Source organism: Columba livia (assembly GCF_036013475.1).
Source record: "Columba livia isolate bColLiv1 breed racing homer chromosome W unlocalized genomic scaffold, bColLiv1.pat.W.v2 SUPER_W_unloc_5, whole genome shotgun sequence".
NCBI lineage: Eukaryota > Metazoa > Chordata > Aves > Columbiformes > Columbidae > Columba > Columba livia.
Genome location: NW_027043000.1, coordinates 4,399,829 through 4,419,143, shown reverse-complemented (window position 1 = coordinate 4,419,143; position 19,315 = coordinate 4,399,829). Strand labels below are relative to the sequence as shown.

Below are 19,315 nucleotides of genomic sequence, written 5' to 3'. Positions count from 1 at the left end.
TTGGAACAAAGTTTTAATACATGAATTCTTATAGTTGCCAGAAAGTCCTATACCTCTTTTACGTTAAGATTTGTTAAGTAAATTGTAAGCTCAATAATGTTTTCTGAGAATACTGTTTAGTTGCATGGCCTACAAGAAGATGCTTGGATGGCGCAGATCTGCTTGCTGCAAGTGAGAAATCTCCAAGGAAATTTCGAATGCTGTATTTCCACTAGTATTAACAGCCAATGTTTTGATAAAGCAAATACTGCACTGATAGATCTGAAACAGGACTTCGATCCGGTAAGGGAAAACAATATCTAATAAATATGACAGCCAAAATGGAGTTAGAAATGTTGAGGAATAAATTTATGACAACCTTACAGGCTGACTGCATTCGATTGGACTTGCAGATTTGTCTATGAAACAGCCTGTGGCTGTTGTGGGATAGTGTGCTTACATTGCTAGCAGACTGATATACCGACTGTTATATATCAACTGTCACTCTGATCAAGAAAATGCAGGGAATGAATTTAAGTCTTAATATGCCATGATCCTTTTGTCATATATGTACCATTTGTGAAGTTTAATTCTGATTTTTTTTTTTTTTTTAATTTGTAATCTATGTCTTTGTAAATTGCACTACCTGGGTTTTTTTTTAACAGCACAGATTTTGGCATGCATAAATGTAAATTGCTGCAGAACCTGCAAGTCTTTAACATCAGGTCATAGGCCATACTTGTATTTGGTCTGATCCTACATACTTGCACAGTTTTTGTTGATGGTTCTGAGAAGTCTCATAAAGCTGTAGTGGTTTTGTGTAAAGATAACGATTGGCATCATTCTGTAAAAATTATTGAAGGTTCAACCCAATTAGCAGAACTTGGCGCAGCTTTAAATTACTTAGAGCTTTTTAAGGAGGAACCTCTAAATTTGATTTGTGATTCTGAGTACGTAGTCAAGATCCAACGCATATTGCTAGTTTAAACTGGGTTTTTAAACTAACGACGTCATGGGCATTGAAAAAATGAAAACTATCTATCTACACAGACTCTTTTTTATAAAGGCATTTTAAAGAGAATATTTCAATTTAAACTTGTCTAATTTGTCTATGTAATCATATGAAGTAAATTACCTATTCAGGAGGAGTGTTGTGTTGTATTAAAAAAAATTATGTATGTAAGGAATTTCTTAGTCATTTTTTGTTAAGCTAAATTTTAATGTAGCTGACATGGTAATTTTCCACACTTTGATCTAAAATCATTGAGCAGAAACCTGTGTAATTAAGAAGCAAATATCTTTACTGCTTAATGTAAACACTCTGGCACATCATATCAAAAAATATTTACCTACAGTGACTCCACATGGGTTTGGGACTAGTCATAAGATAAGATTCTATCGAGTTTTTTATAAGCTGATTGACATAAATTTCCTTTAACTACTTAAGCATCATTTGATACACAGCTGTTTGAGATAAATGCATTATGGTCACCATTTTCTATTGGTGTCATTCTTCTGAATTCATCAGCTGTTCATCAAGTGTGTCAGCGAAAACAAGTGGCACATGAAAAAAAACCTCTCAAGTGTGACTCCCCAGAGTCTTGTTCTGAACCAACGTGAAGCTGCAACTTGTTGGGGAGGTGCTTTGAAGTCATGAAGGTATATTGTAAGTTGACCTGATTATCAGAATGCTTCTTGCTAGTTTAATAGGCAGCAGAAAAGGAAAAAGAAAGCCTAATGTTAGCTCATGTTACATTATAACCCTTAGCAAATACGAGCGGTGAAGGGGCAGAGCTGAGCCGCTGATCCTGAGGGCTGCCAGAGCCCACAGGAATGATTTTGCTTCAAAGCCACGCCTAGGAGAGAAAAAAACAGTCTAGCACTTGCTCTCAAGAAGTGTCTTTGTCAACAAGATTGATGCAGATGCCAGCTGTGAGTGTCTGGAGAAGCTGGGCTGCCTATATCATCATCACAGGGGGGGTAGGTTTTAATTAAGATAGATGTGTACTGAGAATGGCTAATGATTTTGTCACCATATTCACCTTGAGAAGAATCACAGGTTTCAAACTCACTCTGTGCAGCTGGGTGAGCTTTGCCAGTCAATGGGGTGATTGGTAGTTTCCAAAAAGAAATACAGAGGAGCACTCAGAAAAGACAGGCCATTCTCAGGTCACACAAGACAAATGACAGCTGCTGTTTCCTTAACATCAACATTTTAACATTATAGTTCTTCCTTGTTTAATTTCTTTTGCTTCTTTACAGTTTGATGCACTATCTTGCTTTGCAGTCTGCATAAATGCATACTCTGGGCAAAAGCATTAGCTAACGTTCATTGACTTTGTGATTCCTAAGGTCATGGAGTTTGAAATTTTTGGTTATACCCTATCAAATATACCAGTTACTACTGCTATAGGATAGCTTTCATGTGCAACTGCTGAATGCCCCTCTCATTTTCTCGCAGGGGTGGTGTAAGAAATTATGTGCAATTGAGGGCTCCTGTCAGTCTAGTGAAGTGTTGCAGGAATTCCAAACAGCCAAAAGTAACAACTGGGTAGACTGGCTGAAAGACTGATCCTCTCCCAATGAAACTGAAATAACAGGAACACACCCTTATTTTCCCAGGTTAGTGATTACCTCAAATACAAAATGTCTGAGGCTACTTCTATTTCTAGTTTAAAATTACATATTAAGAAATTAGAAGATGGTTGTAAACTGAGTGACTCCTAAGATAGGGAATGTCAAAAGAAAGTAATTAATCTCATCCTGTGTGTGCACTGTATTGGTGGCTTTACAGGGAAATGAAATGTTCTACCAGTTTTTATTATCACTGAAGTGATGATTATGTTTCGTAAGTTACTTTATCAATTCTTGTAAAGTAGAACTTACCACAGCTACACGTGATGTACTACCACAGTACCAAGCCTTATCTAATCATTGCACCAAATATGATTTACCTTTTAAAAGCTTTTACAGACTGGGAAAATTGGATTTCATAGCATTTTGTATACGTTGTCCATCAAGAGAAGGAGAGGGTGGCACACAGCACTGTAATTCACAACCGTTGATTTGTAAAGGTTGGTTATACTTTTGGTTTACTAACCTCAATTCAGTATGGAATTAATATGGATCTCAGTCCTGTCAAGCCTTAACTATGGCTTTAAATAACGTCAGATACCATGTAGTCAGCATGCATTCAATAAAATTTTAAGCGTAAAATAATTTGCTTTTTTTCCCCTCTTCATGGCATGTGCGGCTGTAATGCTCCTTGGATTTTAGCTTAGTGTTGTTAGACTTAGCATGTGATTTTGTTGTTGTTTTATTTTGTTTTGCCTGACTTCTCAATTAACTTAGAGTTACAATGTTCTCTTGGCTTGTTTACCTGCGAGTTTTTGCTTCTACAATTGTTTTGGAGGCTGTTCAGTTTTGATAATGTGTTGTTACTATGTAAGATGTTCTTCCTAAATGTTTATGTTTGTTAGAATGATACTGGGTATATATAGTGCTATAAGAAAAGCTGTGTTTATACTGATCTCTCTTGTTATTTCTAGGACCTAAATCATGGGAGGATGTGTCAACCGAGGACCTTAGAAAATGGCAGGAGGAAGTACTTGAGGTAGCTATTAATGTAGTCCTACTATGCAGTTTGTAGTAATGTTTCTTTTTCCTTCATATATAATATCTATAGGAATAAATTCAAATCTCGCTGTGCCATATCATATTTGCAAGAGGTATTAATCAATTAATTCAACATCTGCCTTAAAATAGGGGTTTAGGATAAATTGGTTAAGACTGTCAGATGAGACAGACTAAAATAGATGACCATTTACCAGTGGTAAGCACCACTAGTAAACCTGGAAAAAATAAATATTTTTTTGTCTACATCCTGGCTGATGGGGATGTGTACTTTTGGATCTCATCAGAATATAGTCATTGAAGTTAACAAGCATTGAATCAATTGATCTTGGTTCAGGTAATCAGCTCTTCAATTCCAGAGGGCTTACTGGTTTCATCATTAGATTTTTTTTTTCTTTTTTTTTTTTTTTTTTTTTTTTTTGCCTGCAAAATAATGCTAAAGTAATTAAAGTATCTTTGCAATCTCAGCACTTGCTGTCTTTATGAGGCTAAAGCCATTACTGTTGTGTGATCTGTATTTTTTTATTCTGAGTACTTACATTAAACAAGCAGTTACTTCTTTTTCTATTTCCTGAACTCCCTCGTAAGAACTCAACAGTGAATTTATTCTAAATCTCAGTGTTTCTGCCATAACTGCCAAAAGTCACCTTGTTGCTACATTCCTAATATCTGCCTAAAAAGCTAAGTTATGTGGTGTGCCTTGGTAGTTAACACAGAAGCTGTTTGGAACCCCACAGAGTGAGGGGACAAGGGGTAAAATTAATTCTTGGGAAACAAGAGAGTATCTGATGGAGAGAGCAAAAGGGCTGTATTTCCCTTTCCTTTTCCACTCCTGGGTAATACCTTGTGCATCATCTACTAATCCTTGCTGCACAACTTTACAGACTAAATACATTAAGGACTGTAAGAGGAATTATCTGTCTTAGCCTGGGCCAAGGTAGCTAAACTTACATTCTTGTAGCGATTTTAACAGCAATAGTGTGACAAGAAGTAAGCGATCAGGTAACTTTTAACACGTATTGTATTTGTGGCTTTTCTCATCAGGCCGTGGGAAACCTGATGGAAACGGAATTATTATTTAGGAAGTGCCTAGTTGTGAGATGTACCAAAGTAAACAAAGGCATCCATTAATTACTATTCTAATATTCTTCTGATGTTTCTTCTTTTCCTGTTTCTAATTGCAGTGTAACAGAGGAAGTGAAAGGAATGCAGGTAAAGTGTTTAAGAAAATAAGTGCCATAGATTATATTATCCAAAGAGTCTTGACTTAATAGAAGACATCCTGGTTTTATGCCAAACTCTCTAGGATACTCACTGTTTTTTGTGGGGGGAACCACACAAAACCAATAATGTTCATAATTAAAAGCTTCAGTAAATACATTATAATTGATATTGCTGTCACCACAAGTTGTTTAAAATAATCTCACCTGATCAATTAAACAGCTTTTTGTTGTATATGTCAGTTTCAGCAGATGTTCATTGAATCTGAAAATTCCAGCCCTAAGTTACATGGATGTTCAAGTGGAGAGATTTGGAAGTTGCTAACTTTTTGAAATAATTAGATAAGCAGGCATATTAAAAAATGAGTGTTCAAAGAATCTCATTAAGTTGCATGATGAACTATCAAAAATTTAGCAGATTATTCTGTATACTGAATGAATCAGGCTGCCTGCAGGAAAAGGTTCATTAGAGACCAAGTATCACGATGAAAGTCAAATCAAGACTGCACAGCTAAGTGTAATTCTGATTCTACTTAGGGAAATGTATGCCATATGAAGATTTTCTCATTATTCTGAAAAGGTCCTGTATGTTCCAAAAAAATACAAGTTTTTACTGGAATAAACGAGTGGGGGGAAAGCCTGATGTGTAGTACAGCACAGATATGTTGGGCTTGATTTTCTTAAGGCTTTGCAGTCTTTATTTCTTTTTTTTTTTGGTGTTGCTTATTTCATGACATGCATCTAAGAAACCCTTAGCTGAACATCTGAGGACAAAACACAATCTAGTGTCTCTGTCTCTCTATCAAGACTTGATCTAATTAATTTTAAATGTACTGCATCACAGATAAGGTAGAAAAGCAAAAAAACCCTATGTCTGTCTTATTTTTACGACTTTGAATATAACTTGAGCAAAGTCTTTATTATTTAGTTATGTTTTAAATTATGCTAGGGAAGATATATTTAACTGAATATTGAAGGCGTTAACAGCTTTTGTTATGAGGAAAAACCTACTTTTACAGATTAGTATTTATACCTGTATATTTATATATGCTATAAAAGATGGAATCTCAGATTTTTTTCAATTTAAGGAAATCATATATTGTATTGACTTTTTTTTATTTGAAATGCAAAAGTAAATGGAGTGAGCATTTGAAATGGCTGATTATGGTTGGTGTAACCCTTTAAAAATAAAAGCCTCTGGCTATGGATTATTAAAGCTACTGCGCACATTTTACCTGTTCTTCTATATTCTTAAGTGGGCCTGATATGTATTTTCACTTAGGATACATAAAGTTCTATGCTATTAAGTGTGAACATTTAAAATATCTTTATGAGATCCAAATACCTATTAGTTAACCCTTTGTTTAGTGACAGTCTTGAGTCGGGTAAACATAGCTGCTTAAGCACATGTACTATTTTTATTATTTAAGTCACATGCATTCAATCATGAGAAGTCCTGCTACAGCTTTAGTACCAGCAGAGTCATATGTTTGGGGATACAGATCTTCTCTTTTGGGAAAGATTAAGTTTCTGTAATTTATGCAGCATTAGCAATAGATTTAAGCAATATTTTTTTTTATACACACCTTATCATATTCACTCTATACAGACTTGAGAGGTTGTGGCTTGCTATAGGTAAGTTTTTATATCTAACAAGGCAGTGGTTAGAAATGTAACATTTTTATGCAATATCAAAACAGTTTTCAGTCGGATTAATTTTAATAGCAACAGTATTTGTCTTAGAGGTTCATTATGAAATAAACTTGTGTGGAAGTCACATTTATTTGAAGATGGCTGCTTCTCTGTGGATGTCTTGTCGGTTTTATTTAAATCCATTTGAGTTGAGGTAGCAAATGTAAAAAATAGAGATCTCTGCTGAAATAGGCAGCTCTTATAGTCTTCATATTTCTTCTGCTGCTTCTGAGATAAATGGAGGGGGAACAACCCAAAAAGATTGTGAGTGGGTCTATCTGTGCAGGAAGAGAGGCACAGCACTTTTGGAATGTCCCCTTGCCAAAAATCATTAAAAAGATGCAATAGAGGTTTGGGGCTCCATCCTCAGGCTTCAGGAGTAGTTCATCTTTTTCTTATCTTTTTCAACACACGTCAAGAAAAATGCAGAAAAAGTCTGCAGTTGTCTTCCTTTTCTACAAGTGATACCAACCGATAAAAGAGTAAATTTTATTTTCAGTAGTGCTTCATGGGTTAAGAAGAAAACAATATGGTAGATGCGCATCTCTGATCAGAATTAGTCTGCTGTATTTGACTAGAACGTTGTTCTGTCACTTATCTGCTCTTTGTATCAGTCCTATGTAAGTTCTCCATTTGCAAAATGTCAGTGTTAAATATTTTTCCAAGTAAGAGTATATACAAATGATCAATTAATGAGTTTGGGTATAATATTGGTCTGTGACTTATCAAATTGAAATAGAATTATTTTTTTCCTCCTGTGCATGCTAAGAAATGTCAAAGCAACATAACAGTGATTTTGAGGATGGACATTCAACGGGACATCATGTATGGGCACCACATTGCGTCTACTGTTACAAAGCCTCTTTAGGAAAAAGTATTTATGTACTCAAATGTTGAGAAAATAATCATGAACAGGTGATCCTGTACCATACCTACAGATTTTTAAAGGCCTACTCATTGCTAAATTGAATCACTTTGTTCTCCTTAAGTAAGAACTTCTGCATTATTTTAGGAAAAATGTGTCTTTACTTGCTAGGTGCACAGAATCATAGAATCATTTTGGTTGGAAAAGACCCTCAAGATCATTGTGTCCAACCATTAACCTAACTCTGTCACTCAACCATGTACTTAAGAAGTTCATCTACACATCTTTTGAATGCTTCCGGGAATGGTGACTCCACCACTTCCCTGGGCAGCCTGACAACCCTTTCTGTGAAGAATTTTTTCCTAATATCCAACCTAAACCTCCCCTGGGACAACTTGAGGCCATTTCCTCTTGTCCTATCACTTGTTACCTGGGAGAAGAGACCAACACACTCCATGCAACAGCCTCCTTTCAGGCTTGTAGAGAGCGATAAGGTCTCCCCTCAGCCTCCTTTTCTCCAGGCTAAACAGCCCCAGTTCCCTCAGCCGCTTCTCATCAGACTTGTGCTCCAGACCCCTCGCCAGCTTCGTCACCCTCCTCTGCACTCTCTCCAGCACCTCAATGTTTTTCTTGTAGTGAGGGGCCCAAAACTGAGCACAGTATTCAAGGTGGGGCCTCACCAGTGCTGAATACAAAAGACTGGTTAATATTTCTTATGCTACCAGGTCTTAAAATTCCTTTAATGTTCTTTTAAGGAATCTCCTGAGACCTCTTGTGTGAATACATCTGATACAGGTGGGTGTTTTCATTTACTTTTTAGATATTTTTTTTTTTTGCTTTTTGAAACTTGTATTACTCATGATCTTTTTATTCTTGTGCATATGAAAACTTGCTATTTTGCATAAATTAAACTATGGCTAGGCGGTTACCAGCATGTAATGATGAACAAAGCAGCTGCAGCAAAATATGGTTAGCTGGTGTTTAAATACTCTGGTATATATTAGGTACTTCACACGCATAGCTGCAACCAAGGCAGATGATTGCTTCCTTCTTGAGGGAAAACAGAATATAGCAATCATCTGAAATTTGTCCTCCTGTCATTTGAGAGTGTAATTTCAAATATGTATTTGAATGATAAAATAATTTCTGCAAAGTTAGAAAATGTAACCTTGTGTTTTCTCAACCTGTGTAGTGAAATACAGGAAATGAATTTCAGAGGCATCTGTAGCTTAGCTTCTTTAAGTGTCCTTTGTGTCTTTTGCACTCATGGGATAAATGAGTGATGCAGTTCAGACTCTGGTAGCTTCATAGCAGTGTGCGATAATATGATTATCCTCTCCTCCTCCTCCTCCTCCTCTTGTAAATTCACCTAGGTGTTCTGGTTTTGGGGTTTGTGGAGTTTGGTTTGGTTTGTTTTTTTGTGTGTGTGTGTTTGGGTTTTTTTAATATACAAAAGGTTAGCAACAGGACATGCCAACTCTTAAGAAAAAAAGAGTATTTCTAGCTGCTTTAGCTAAAATTTTAGTTTTAGCAGGTTTTTTCCATCTTTAGTATTCATTCAGAGACACTTCTTAGCGAAGGCAGTGTTTCTTCCAGGTTTTATACAGTACTTTTGTTCTGAAAGTATGCAAAGCCTATCAACAGCAGGTACAAATAAACCAAACAGCTCTCACCTGTACATGAAAGTATTGGTCTTCCCTTAATTGGGAAAATTATTAGGTCTACCTCCTTTGGTTTCACAGGAAGTAGCATGGCAAAGTATAGTGATATCTGAACAATTCCCTGTATCTATTAGGGTAGTATCACAGAATAATTAATTTGGAGAGAAAGGGGAAAGTTCAATCTGCGTTGTATATTTATCTAAGTGTATTTAAGTTTAGAAGATTGTATCAAAGTCAAAATATAATGTTTACAGTTACCTCCCTACTAATATGTTCAACTCTTCTGTAAGATATCTCTTTTAGGTAATGATATCTCTTTTAGATGACATTGTATTGAGTGCATTTCCAGTGAAATAACTTCCTGTATTATTGGTGAAATTTTTCGGAGAGAATGGTGGAAGTTTTCATTTTTTCTCTCTCTCCTGCACTTGAGCAACAAAGGTATTCCCAAATTTCCTTTTTGGCCCTTAAAAACACTTCAGGGATCCCTGGAGAAGATACTTGATTTTTTTTCTGTTTTGTGCCGTGCCGTGATCCTCTGCTAATAACGTTCTAGTGATTTGAAGTATGATTGACAATACATTGAAAACATATTTAAAATTAAACTTTTGTGATGTTTCACACCTAGAAGGATATTCAATTTGTATGCAGATCAACTTGTACTCCTTCTAATAACTTGTAATTGACATGATGGAGTCAACCATTCTTGGACACTTGAGTTACCTTTATACAAGAACCTCTCATTTCTATAGCAGTCTAGTAATTTCTGACTGTTTAGGGAGCAGCGTGCCAGATTTGTGCCCAGTTCTACTGGATAAATGGCAGAAAGTATCAGCTGTTAGAGCAGCAATTGCAGGCTGAAACTTTTCCAGATGATAACATTAACATTTTTACTGCTTCCTCCACTATTGATGCTTGGTAACTGGTTTCCTGTGGATAAAGTGATAACTTTTTTTTCTTTTAGTCATGTGGGAAGAAACTTTGATAATCTGACAAGTATGGGTTTCAGTTCTAATAAAACAATTCTGCTGGGTCAGGTAAACTGTCAAAGATGACCCTCCGTTTGCTCAACATTTTCACCAGATGATGTGAATTTGTGTTGTTTCCCACAAAGATACAGTTTCTTTCATATGTGTCTTTATTTTAGCTCTATGGCAGCAGGTGTCCACAAAGCTTTAGGTGATGACTGCAGTGACAGGGGACAAAAACGGAAGATGGGATAAGTTGGAATGTATTTTCATTCGCTTTTTAATAATTTAAGGATAGTGTCAAGAGGCAGCGATGTCGTAGGTATCATAACCAGATCTTTCACTCTTTTTTTCCATTTTCAGGGGTATTCTCCTTTCCTCTTTCCCTCCCTGTGATGAACACGATCATGGGACAACGATATAACAGCCAGGGAATTTCAGAAATGAGAACTTAGAATGCAGCTACATGTTTTCTGATCATGAAAGACTAAGGCTTTAGCTAGTGATGAATTGGAAGGTCTGATACACCTAGCAAAGAAATGCTTTATTGTGTTTCATTCACAAACATACCACATAGAATACCTAAAAATTAAGTTGGAAGATTTGGACTTGCTTTTTAATATTATTAAGTCTGTCTTATTTCTTGCCTTGGCAGTTCTAAGGCAGTCTTGACAAGAAGCAACTAGGAAAAGGAAGCATAGTAGAAGGTCCTTACTATCTTTGTTGGGAAATTTAGGAATGTAGTAGGAAATAAGTGGGAACGATACCTTAATTAATAGTGAATCTTGCAGTTCAGTACTTAGAAAATATTTCCCATCTGAAATTGCTAGCGTAAATCTTGAAGAACTGGTTGCAAACAAGTTATCTCCACTCTTTGTTCCACTCATGCCACTTAGGACTCTATAAGCCATGCTTTTAAATTTGACTTGAAATGGAAAGGTGGTACAGATAAACAGTTTTAGTGTAGAAAAGAGTTTTCTAAAATGAAACCTGTTAGCAAATGAGTCATACCGGGTGTGTTTAAAAACATTTCTGGTTTGCTTTTGAGTTCAACTAGGTTTTATTTAGTATTTATTTTCAAATTGTAGGTGAAGAAAGTGATACTGATACAGTTTCAGTAAGAAAAAAATTTCAAGACATTCACTTACAGGTAAAAATTTCTGATGTCTAACGCAATGGAATAATTTTATGTTCAATAGACATGATTTGTAAGAAACAGTGCAGACTATATCCAAATTTTTTTTCTGGTTTGTTTTTTTTTTTTTTTCTACTTTGTCCTTTGAACCATGAGGTGTGAGTTGATCCTCACTTCAGTAAGTTTCCTGAAAAGCCTAAATTTGAAGGTTGTAGAGAAAAAGGGAGTTTTAGCTTTATTTTGGGTTTGGGGATAAGGGAGATTAGGGGCACAAAGGATTCTGTTACATGGTATGGCTTCTGTTTCCTACTCAAGTTGCCAGGGATGTATAGATTATCCAGGTAGATATACATGGAGATATATAGATTCTCATATTTGGGAAAGGGATTAAAATATGACACATAATGTAGAATTTGCAAAAATAAATAGCCTTTCCAAGATTAAACTGCTAACTCTTAAAAATTGTTACTGAAGTCTGACTAGACATTTTCTTCCTTGTCTGAAACTTATGAAGGCCCTTAGGACCATAACTATACAGGACCTATTATAGCAAGGAGAGAGTAGGAGAAGTCACAAATAAGGTTTGGTTGTTACTTCTAATGTGCAAAAAATTGAGGATATTAGATTGTGTCTTCTGTTTGTTTTTCAGTGAGAATGTCAAGGTTCGTCAAAAGGTCTGCATTTAGCTTCACCAGTGCAAGAACTGATTGGTACAGCTAAATCTTTTGGAGGTTGGTCAAATATTTTAGTTACAAAACATGTTTCTATTAAAATTTATTAGAAATATTTAATGTATTGAAAACACAGAGGCACTGTTTATCCAACAGAAAAGTTCAACGGACTGGATTCTTGAAGAGAAGACAGACATGATTTTGCTTATGGCAAAATGTGTTTGAAAAAATAGAAAATAAATAACTTGTATACATAAAAGCAGCTTTTCTTAAATAGCCCCAGGAAAAAAGAAAATGCATAGTTACAAAATTCAGAAGCATTACGCTCCATTAAATGAAAGCGTAGTTTTTTGTTTCTGGAATGTCATGAATGGCTTTGGGTTGGCTGGTAACTGGTACTCAAAGTGGTACTTTACTAGTAAACTTCCTTTTTTCAGAAGTTCTCCAGACTTGATGCAAACCTAAAATAGAATTTTGGTGTAAATACTTCAAGCCTAACAACTACAAAAAGCATTATGTTAATCATGCTTTATGGCAAGCAAAGCTGCGCTGGTACTAGCCAACTACAATGCTTTAAAGTAATATAAAAATAGAGTAACAAAACCTGTTGGATAAGGCTGTTCCTTCTGATCAGAAATCACGAAGAGCAAAGCAGTCTTCCTCTACAATGAAAACATTTTAGATCTCTGTCTATCTATCTATCAAGCTATTTTAAGATGGGGGGAGGGGCTCCAACACATCTCTTTTCTGTCTTCTATAGTCTGTGAAATCAATATGGTTAGGAAAAACCTTTTATTTTTTTCTTCCTAATAGATTGTATGTTAATAATCCATTTAGCCTGGCAAAAAAGCTTAATGAAATATGCTATTACAGTAAGGCTTGTTTCTAAGTCATATACATTAGTGGAAGTGCCCTAATAGATTTGGGGCTTTTTTTCTTCTTCTTGTTTTGTTTTGTCATTATTTTGGTTGGGTTTTTTTAATAGGCAACCAAGCTGCTGTTTGCAGAAGGAAAGTAGAATTGTCAAATGAATGTTCTTCATCCAGACCTCCACAGTTAGGATTTTCTGATGTTCCCATATCAACAAAGACAATCACCATACCCAGGCATCAGACTTCCCCAGAACTGAATAAAACTTGGTGTGATAGTATCTTGAAAGAATACCAGTCTGCAGATGAGGAATGCTCCTGGAGCAATGTAACTCTTGCAGACTTGTATCCAGGGATGTTAGAGTTACTTACAAGGCTCATGACAAAGCAGACTTGGAGAAAAGAGTCAAAATACATGTTTGGACAATTAAGGCACAGAAGACACCCTTCTGGAAGACCAAAGCTCAGTGTCACCTTAGTCAAAATAAGAGGGTTCAGACCTCCTAAACTGAAGCGAACACAGCCTAGCATATGCAGCAGTAGACATGAAGACATACAGAATCAAACTTTCGGAAATGAGAATAGAGAACTTCGTGATGACAAGAGGTCCATTAATAATTTGTCTGTTGTGGTACCTTATTCTTACATTGATACAAATGAAATCAAAATGGACTGCTCTGACTCAAGTTTAGTACCTAGAAAAGGCCCAAAATTCTCCGAACGGACTGTTTTTCCTGATGTTATAACTACAATGGGAGAGACGTTTCTAGTTGAAGATGAGTTACAGACTACTGTCTCACTTAATCCAAAATGCAAAGAAAGTGAAAAATTTGCTTACCAGTGTCCTTCAGAATACTCTTTTATAACGTCTGCTGCCAGTTCAGGGTCAACAGGACTTCATCCGGTAAAAGAGAGTAAAACTCAAAAAAATTACTTTTCTTGTGGTGATACCTCAGAGTTGTGTTCATCTACTTGCAGTTCCTATGGCAATAGTCATGCTTTTACACCTGTCGCAAACTGTTCTCTTGCAAGAGCATCAAATACTTTGCTCATAAATCCCGAAAAAATAACCTCTGAAAGACAAATTCCTTTCGAGCACAAGCACTTATTTTCCTTGTTGTCTACAAAGCGGAGTCCTTCAAAGATGCCCCAGAAATACAAAGATGCATTTGAAAAGCTCTACTACAAGCTGTGTCCCCAAGAAATCCAAAAGCCTTTGACATTGACACAATCTCTTGCAAATTCACCGAACCTTGAAGATAAAGGAAGATTAGTGAAGAGTAATTTAAGTCATTCTGTGAGGTCCCATACACCGTGTGATAGAGAATTTGACAGGATCTATGAGCAATTGTGTCGTGGGGGTGTTCCAAAACTTCCTGGGTTTCAGAGAGCTTCAAATTTAAAGAAGTATGAAGGAATACAGATGTCAGAAACTGTAAATGCTCTGGTTAACTCGCCTGTTCAAACTTTATCTGCATCTCCCAGAGTTAAAAGACTGGGGAATTTCCAAAACGATCCTCTTTATTCACCAGTAAAGCAACTGAGACGTATACCGGAACGTTATCTTTCTTCAACAAAATGTGAACAGATTGCTCACAGAAGAAACGCTGAACTTCAGACCGACAGCATGAGGTTTTTGAACCCATACATTGTCAATAACCCCAGCATTTTTGACAGTCACAACTGCCAGAGTGAGGTAGTTAAAGGACCTTGTAAAACAATAATATTGTGCAATCTTTGATATTTGGAAAAGGGCTTAAAAATAGATTAGAGCTGGAAGCTTTTTAAGCAAGTGGCAGCTTTCTTCTTGTGCTATTTGGTCAGTAGAGTTGTTTTACATCTTTGGGGTTTGGGGGATTTTAATTTGCTAAAATATAAGTCGTATCAGGTCTCCTGGATCATGTGAGGAAGTTCACTATATTTAATAACCTTGAAAGTGGTTATACAATGCTCAATAATAGATTGTGTTTTAATGGACTGTGTCACTGGTTTAAATAATCTCAGACAGTGAGCCTGTTAATTAAGGTGGTGTCCTTCTGAAATGATAACACTTTGTAGGTGAACGAATTGAGGCGAACCAATTAAACTTTACCTGGTTCCACTGAAATCATTAGACTTGTGGATTTAAATATTAAATCCAGCCCTTATTTCCAGGTTCCCAGTCATTTCTTCTGAGGCAAGCTGTGACATAATACATGAGTTTTTCCATCGATGTAATCTGTTAATGCTTTATTCTCAGGGCTCTGGATTTCATGCTGCGTCAGATAAAACTTTTCTTGGTGTTCCTGGTACTTCCTTGCAAGGTTAGTTTCAGAGACTTTATGAATTACTGCTTTAGCAATCACAAGCACTTCTTCAAGGGTAGATCTACAAATCTCAATAGACCGCTGTCTAGGTGACAGCTCTTCTTCCTCAGTAACAGTTGGGTATGTTCAAGTGTTCCTTTAAGGAATCTATACAGAAAAGGGTTTTCTGAATCACATGTAAACAGCAATTTAAGAAGCTTTTCTTTAGGTTAACTGGGACTTTTCCTACTAAAGTGTTGCTTATACCCATTGGTTTTCTCCCTTCCTTTTTTCTATTTTATTTAAAATTTGCTGTTGCTTTTACTTTACATATCTACCTGTTCAGCAGGAAATGCATACTTTATTAATCCTACACTTGAGTAACCACATGCTTTTGTTTGGATTCTTCATCTTTACAAAAACTTGCAATTGAGTTGTTGCATGCTACTGTCACTTGCTTAGGTGAATTAGATTGTTAGCCTGGATAAAAAGGCTTTTGCTAATTCAGGACAGTAGAATTTTAGAATTTTCAAAATACACCACCAAAACTAGCTTAGTTTAAGATTCAAAAATGCTAATCTTCTGATTTTCTTTTTAAAATCTAATTTTGGTTTAAAGCATGTCTGTAACATAACATGAACTTTTTTTTCCTACTAAGTAAAATGTTTGTTTTATTTTTATGAACCTTGTCATCAAGATAACAACTAACATGTAAAGGAAAATACTGAAGAAGATGCCTTGAAATATTGTCAACTGGTATACAAGAAGAAAATAGCAGAAGAAATGTACTTCTTTGCATGTTTCTTGCCTTGTTGCATTTTCATTGCTGGTTAATTGTAAATAATTTGTTTATTTGAGGTGGACATCTGTTTATTTTGCCTTCCTCAAATTTTAACTAATACTTTATGTATTATGTTTTTTTTTTTTTTCTGGTATCAGCAGTTCCTTCTACGTTTTTCTAATGGCATAAGCATTTTTGCAGAAATATAGCTTATACTTAAGTACAGTGTGCAAAATGTATTTGAAATTAAGTTTTGCCAGTACCTTTTGCATTAGAATATTTTTGTAAGGAAACTTGCTCATTGAAGTATGCCAGTGAAGTATTACCCATGTCTTAACAGGCTAACATTTTAACAACATACAGTAGTGCCCATGCTACTCAGCATTGTTCTTATCCTTTTCATACTACTGTTTTCTACCTACCAGAATCTGGGATTGCAGGTACCAACTCTGGTTGGCCTAGTGCAGTGAAGAATTACAGCAGTCCCAGAAATGCACAGTACTGTCGCAAAAGGTAAGTTCTTCCTCAAAAAGAAAATCCAAAAGAAATTCTTGGTGCTTTACATCTATATTAAAGGTGTGGAGGCTGTTGCTTACATGTGTCCTTCTAGAATGAAAATCAGATCGGATGCTTGGGAAAGCCCAAGCTAATCAGACCTGCAGACTCAAACACTGGGAGGTAAGTGTCTGGACAAAACTAGCCAGACTTCAGCATGGCTGGCCAGTGAACGTAAGGTAGTAAGATGGCTTGACTGAATAGCTACTCTAGTCCTTCATTCTGTTCCTTGTAGACGCATTTATTATTTTAGATATAACTCAGATGGACTGTCAGCTGACAAGCTTCCTTGGGCCTGTAGTGTGTCGTTCTTGTATATGGTTCCAAGGAGTGAAGCTCTTGTTTAATGGCTACAGAGCCCTCAGAAGTTTTATGCTTAAGCCACGTGGCAAAATGCTGCATTTGTAATGAATGGTGGTGGAAAGAAGCCAGTATTGTCTTCCTGTCTCAAACTTGATAGCCTTTCTGGAGAAGGTGATTATGAAAGACGTATTTCAGAAAAAGAAATGTTTATAACTAAAACTTTTCTTGAGCTCTGTGTGACTGCTGTTGTACAGCTATAGTGCTATACTGAATTGTCAGATGTAAACCAAAATGGTTCAAAATATGCCATTTCTTAAGTAATATGCAAGGAAATAATTACATTCTCACTTGTATCTTTCCTTTTTAGCTATTGGTGAATACATTCCGAGCTTACATCGGGAAGTTTAAGAGGTACTTATATAATTTAGGTTAAGAGAGTAGCATTATGGAGACATTAAAATGACATAGGATGAAAAGTTTTCTCTCTAGCTGAGAGCACATAGGAATGTGGACAAGGAGTCCTGCTGCTGTTTACAGTCAAGATGTTCAGATATCTTGCTTTGATGATTTGTTTCAATTTCATTCTGTTCATCAGAGTTTTGGCAGGCATAGTATTTTTGTGTAATTTACTTTGTCATCTTAACAATTCTTTTCTATAGGGTATCCAGAAAATTAAGCTACACTGTGGGTAAAGATGACAAATCCCAGCAATCGCTTGGGTGACTTCCTGGTTGAAACCCACCAAGGAGCATTCATGGACTGCTACAGAAAAAACTTTGCTTTATAAAGTTTGGGTTTGTTTTGTTTTTCTTTCTTCTTCCAAGAATCAGGCATGTATTTTATGTACGTGTCATGCAGTTAGTCCTGTTTTATGCTTACCTGTAATGTAAATCTTCAGGACTGGTTCATCCCTTCTAACAGGGCGCTTAGTCCTTTGGCTTCATCAGGTATTGCAGGGAATCAGGGTTCCGTTCTATGGCAAAGTTTAAATTTTGTAGTTAGTTGTTAGAGCGAAATAAGGGCTCAGCAAAACAAGTCGATTCAATGTGAATCACGCTAAAGCCATTTATTACAGAAACAAGTCTCCTTATATACGTAACTATATTCTAATCACGCGTCCACGCTCCAAGCATGGATTCGCTAAATGAGTATCGTGGGCTGTCCATGCACTGGAGTCTCACTGATGATACGTTCGATGATTCACGCCGCGCCAGGACCCCAGTGATTGAGGAACGCCCCTCTCTCTCACAGCAGATTCTGTTCTCAGCTTCTCGAAGCGGCCTTGAGATTCCTTTGAGCCTGACTAATTCAGCAACAAATCTTTATCTATCAAAACCCCTCCACAGTTAGTAGTGTTTGTTCTAACAGTGTGATCAGTATTTTCTTGTTATCTGCTAATAAGCTTTGATTCTTAACATATTAGTCGTAAGATGAGAATCAAGCTCTTTTTGCTGGATTCCTGCCTGTTTGTGCTTTATAAGGGTATTGACACTAAATGAAAAATTCTAAACTGGGGTGGATGATTGAAATGCAGTATTAGATGCTATGACTTGTTATATGCCTGCTATGTTAAATCTTCTACATAGCTCACAGAGTGGATTGTTCAATAAAACTTTATATGTTTCAGTGAATTTGACACTTATATTCTGTGTTCTGACAAAATATACGTTCTAAATAAAAACCCGTTCTCAACAACTATCTGCTTTCAACATTTTATTTCAGGTATGTGAATGCTCATGAGGAGTTTGTATCCCTACAGCAAATACATCAGAGTGATGTGGCTGGGTCCCACAGGTTTTCATTGCTGCATTCTTTCTTGGCAAGGAGATTATTTTAGTGGTGTCAGGTCAAGTACACTCTGTTTTATCAACCCTGCCCCTTGTCAGCTTTCTGAGCTCCAGAAAAGGAAAAAAATCACATTCCTTTGGCTTTACTTCATTTCTGGGCACACAGGAGTTTTTATGATATTTTAGCTCTTAAAACCAAAATCTTGTTATCTGAAGTGTTTTTCTTGAAAGGAACAAGAAGCCAGTTTCAGTGAGGTTTACAGTAAGACAAGAACTTCTGCAATATGCACACACATTCTGTCCCTCATAATTTGTGTATTATGTTTCCTTCAACAACAGCAAAAAAGATTGTCTTTTAGAAATGCTTTTGTGGCTCATTTTTCTTCCAGTTCCAGACATAAATGAACTGTAGGGAATATGCTTTATGAACTACCTTCTCCTTGAATTTGTTGAGGTAGTTATTTCCCAGTGTTGCTTGGTACACCAATACTGAGAGATTACATAACTCAATGTTTTCTGTTCTAAAGCAAATTAAATGTAAACTGGAATTGGGTTTTGGACACGTTCTGACTCTAGATATGATGTCTGCACTGCAACCTGAATATAGGCTTACCAAAGTAGGAAGGTAAGCTACACAGCAATAGTTCATTGTCTCCATGAAAATTACTTTGAAATAATTTTAAGAGGTGGTTCTTGAAAAACCTTGAGGTGTTGGAAGGTAAGCATATCCCTTTGCTAGCAATAGCAAAGAAAAATGGGAGAAGCTTACACAATTATTTTTACAGTTTGACCCTCCGACATCCACTTGAGTCTTAAGACTCTTAAAAGTATGATATAAGCAAAAGTCTGTGGTGTTTTTTCCTAACAATACTGTTTAAACAGATGCATCTGCAGTGATTGTCAGATGCTAT

General features: G+C 36.2%; 1 protein-coding gene across 1 annotated transcript in view; it reads left to right on the top strand.

The window, feature by feature from the left end:
• LOC135577527 (uncharacterized) overlaps window positions 1-15,525 on the top strand; it is a gene marked incomplete at its 5' end in the record, with an annotated part of 175,148 nt that extends 159,623 nt beyond the window's left edge. Inside the window, 3 exons of the mRNA XM_065047662.1 lie at window positions 11,840-11,863; window positions 12,810-14,389; window positions 14,933-15,525. Of these exons, the coding sequence (XP_064903734.1) occupies window positions 11,840-11,863; window positions 12,810-14,389; window positions 14,933-15,001 (1,673 nt within the window). The remainder of the gene's footprint in view (window positions 1-11,839; window positions 11,864-12,809; window positions 14,390-14,932) is intronic.
• Between the last annotated feature and the right edge of the window lie 3,790 nt (window positions 15,526-19,315).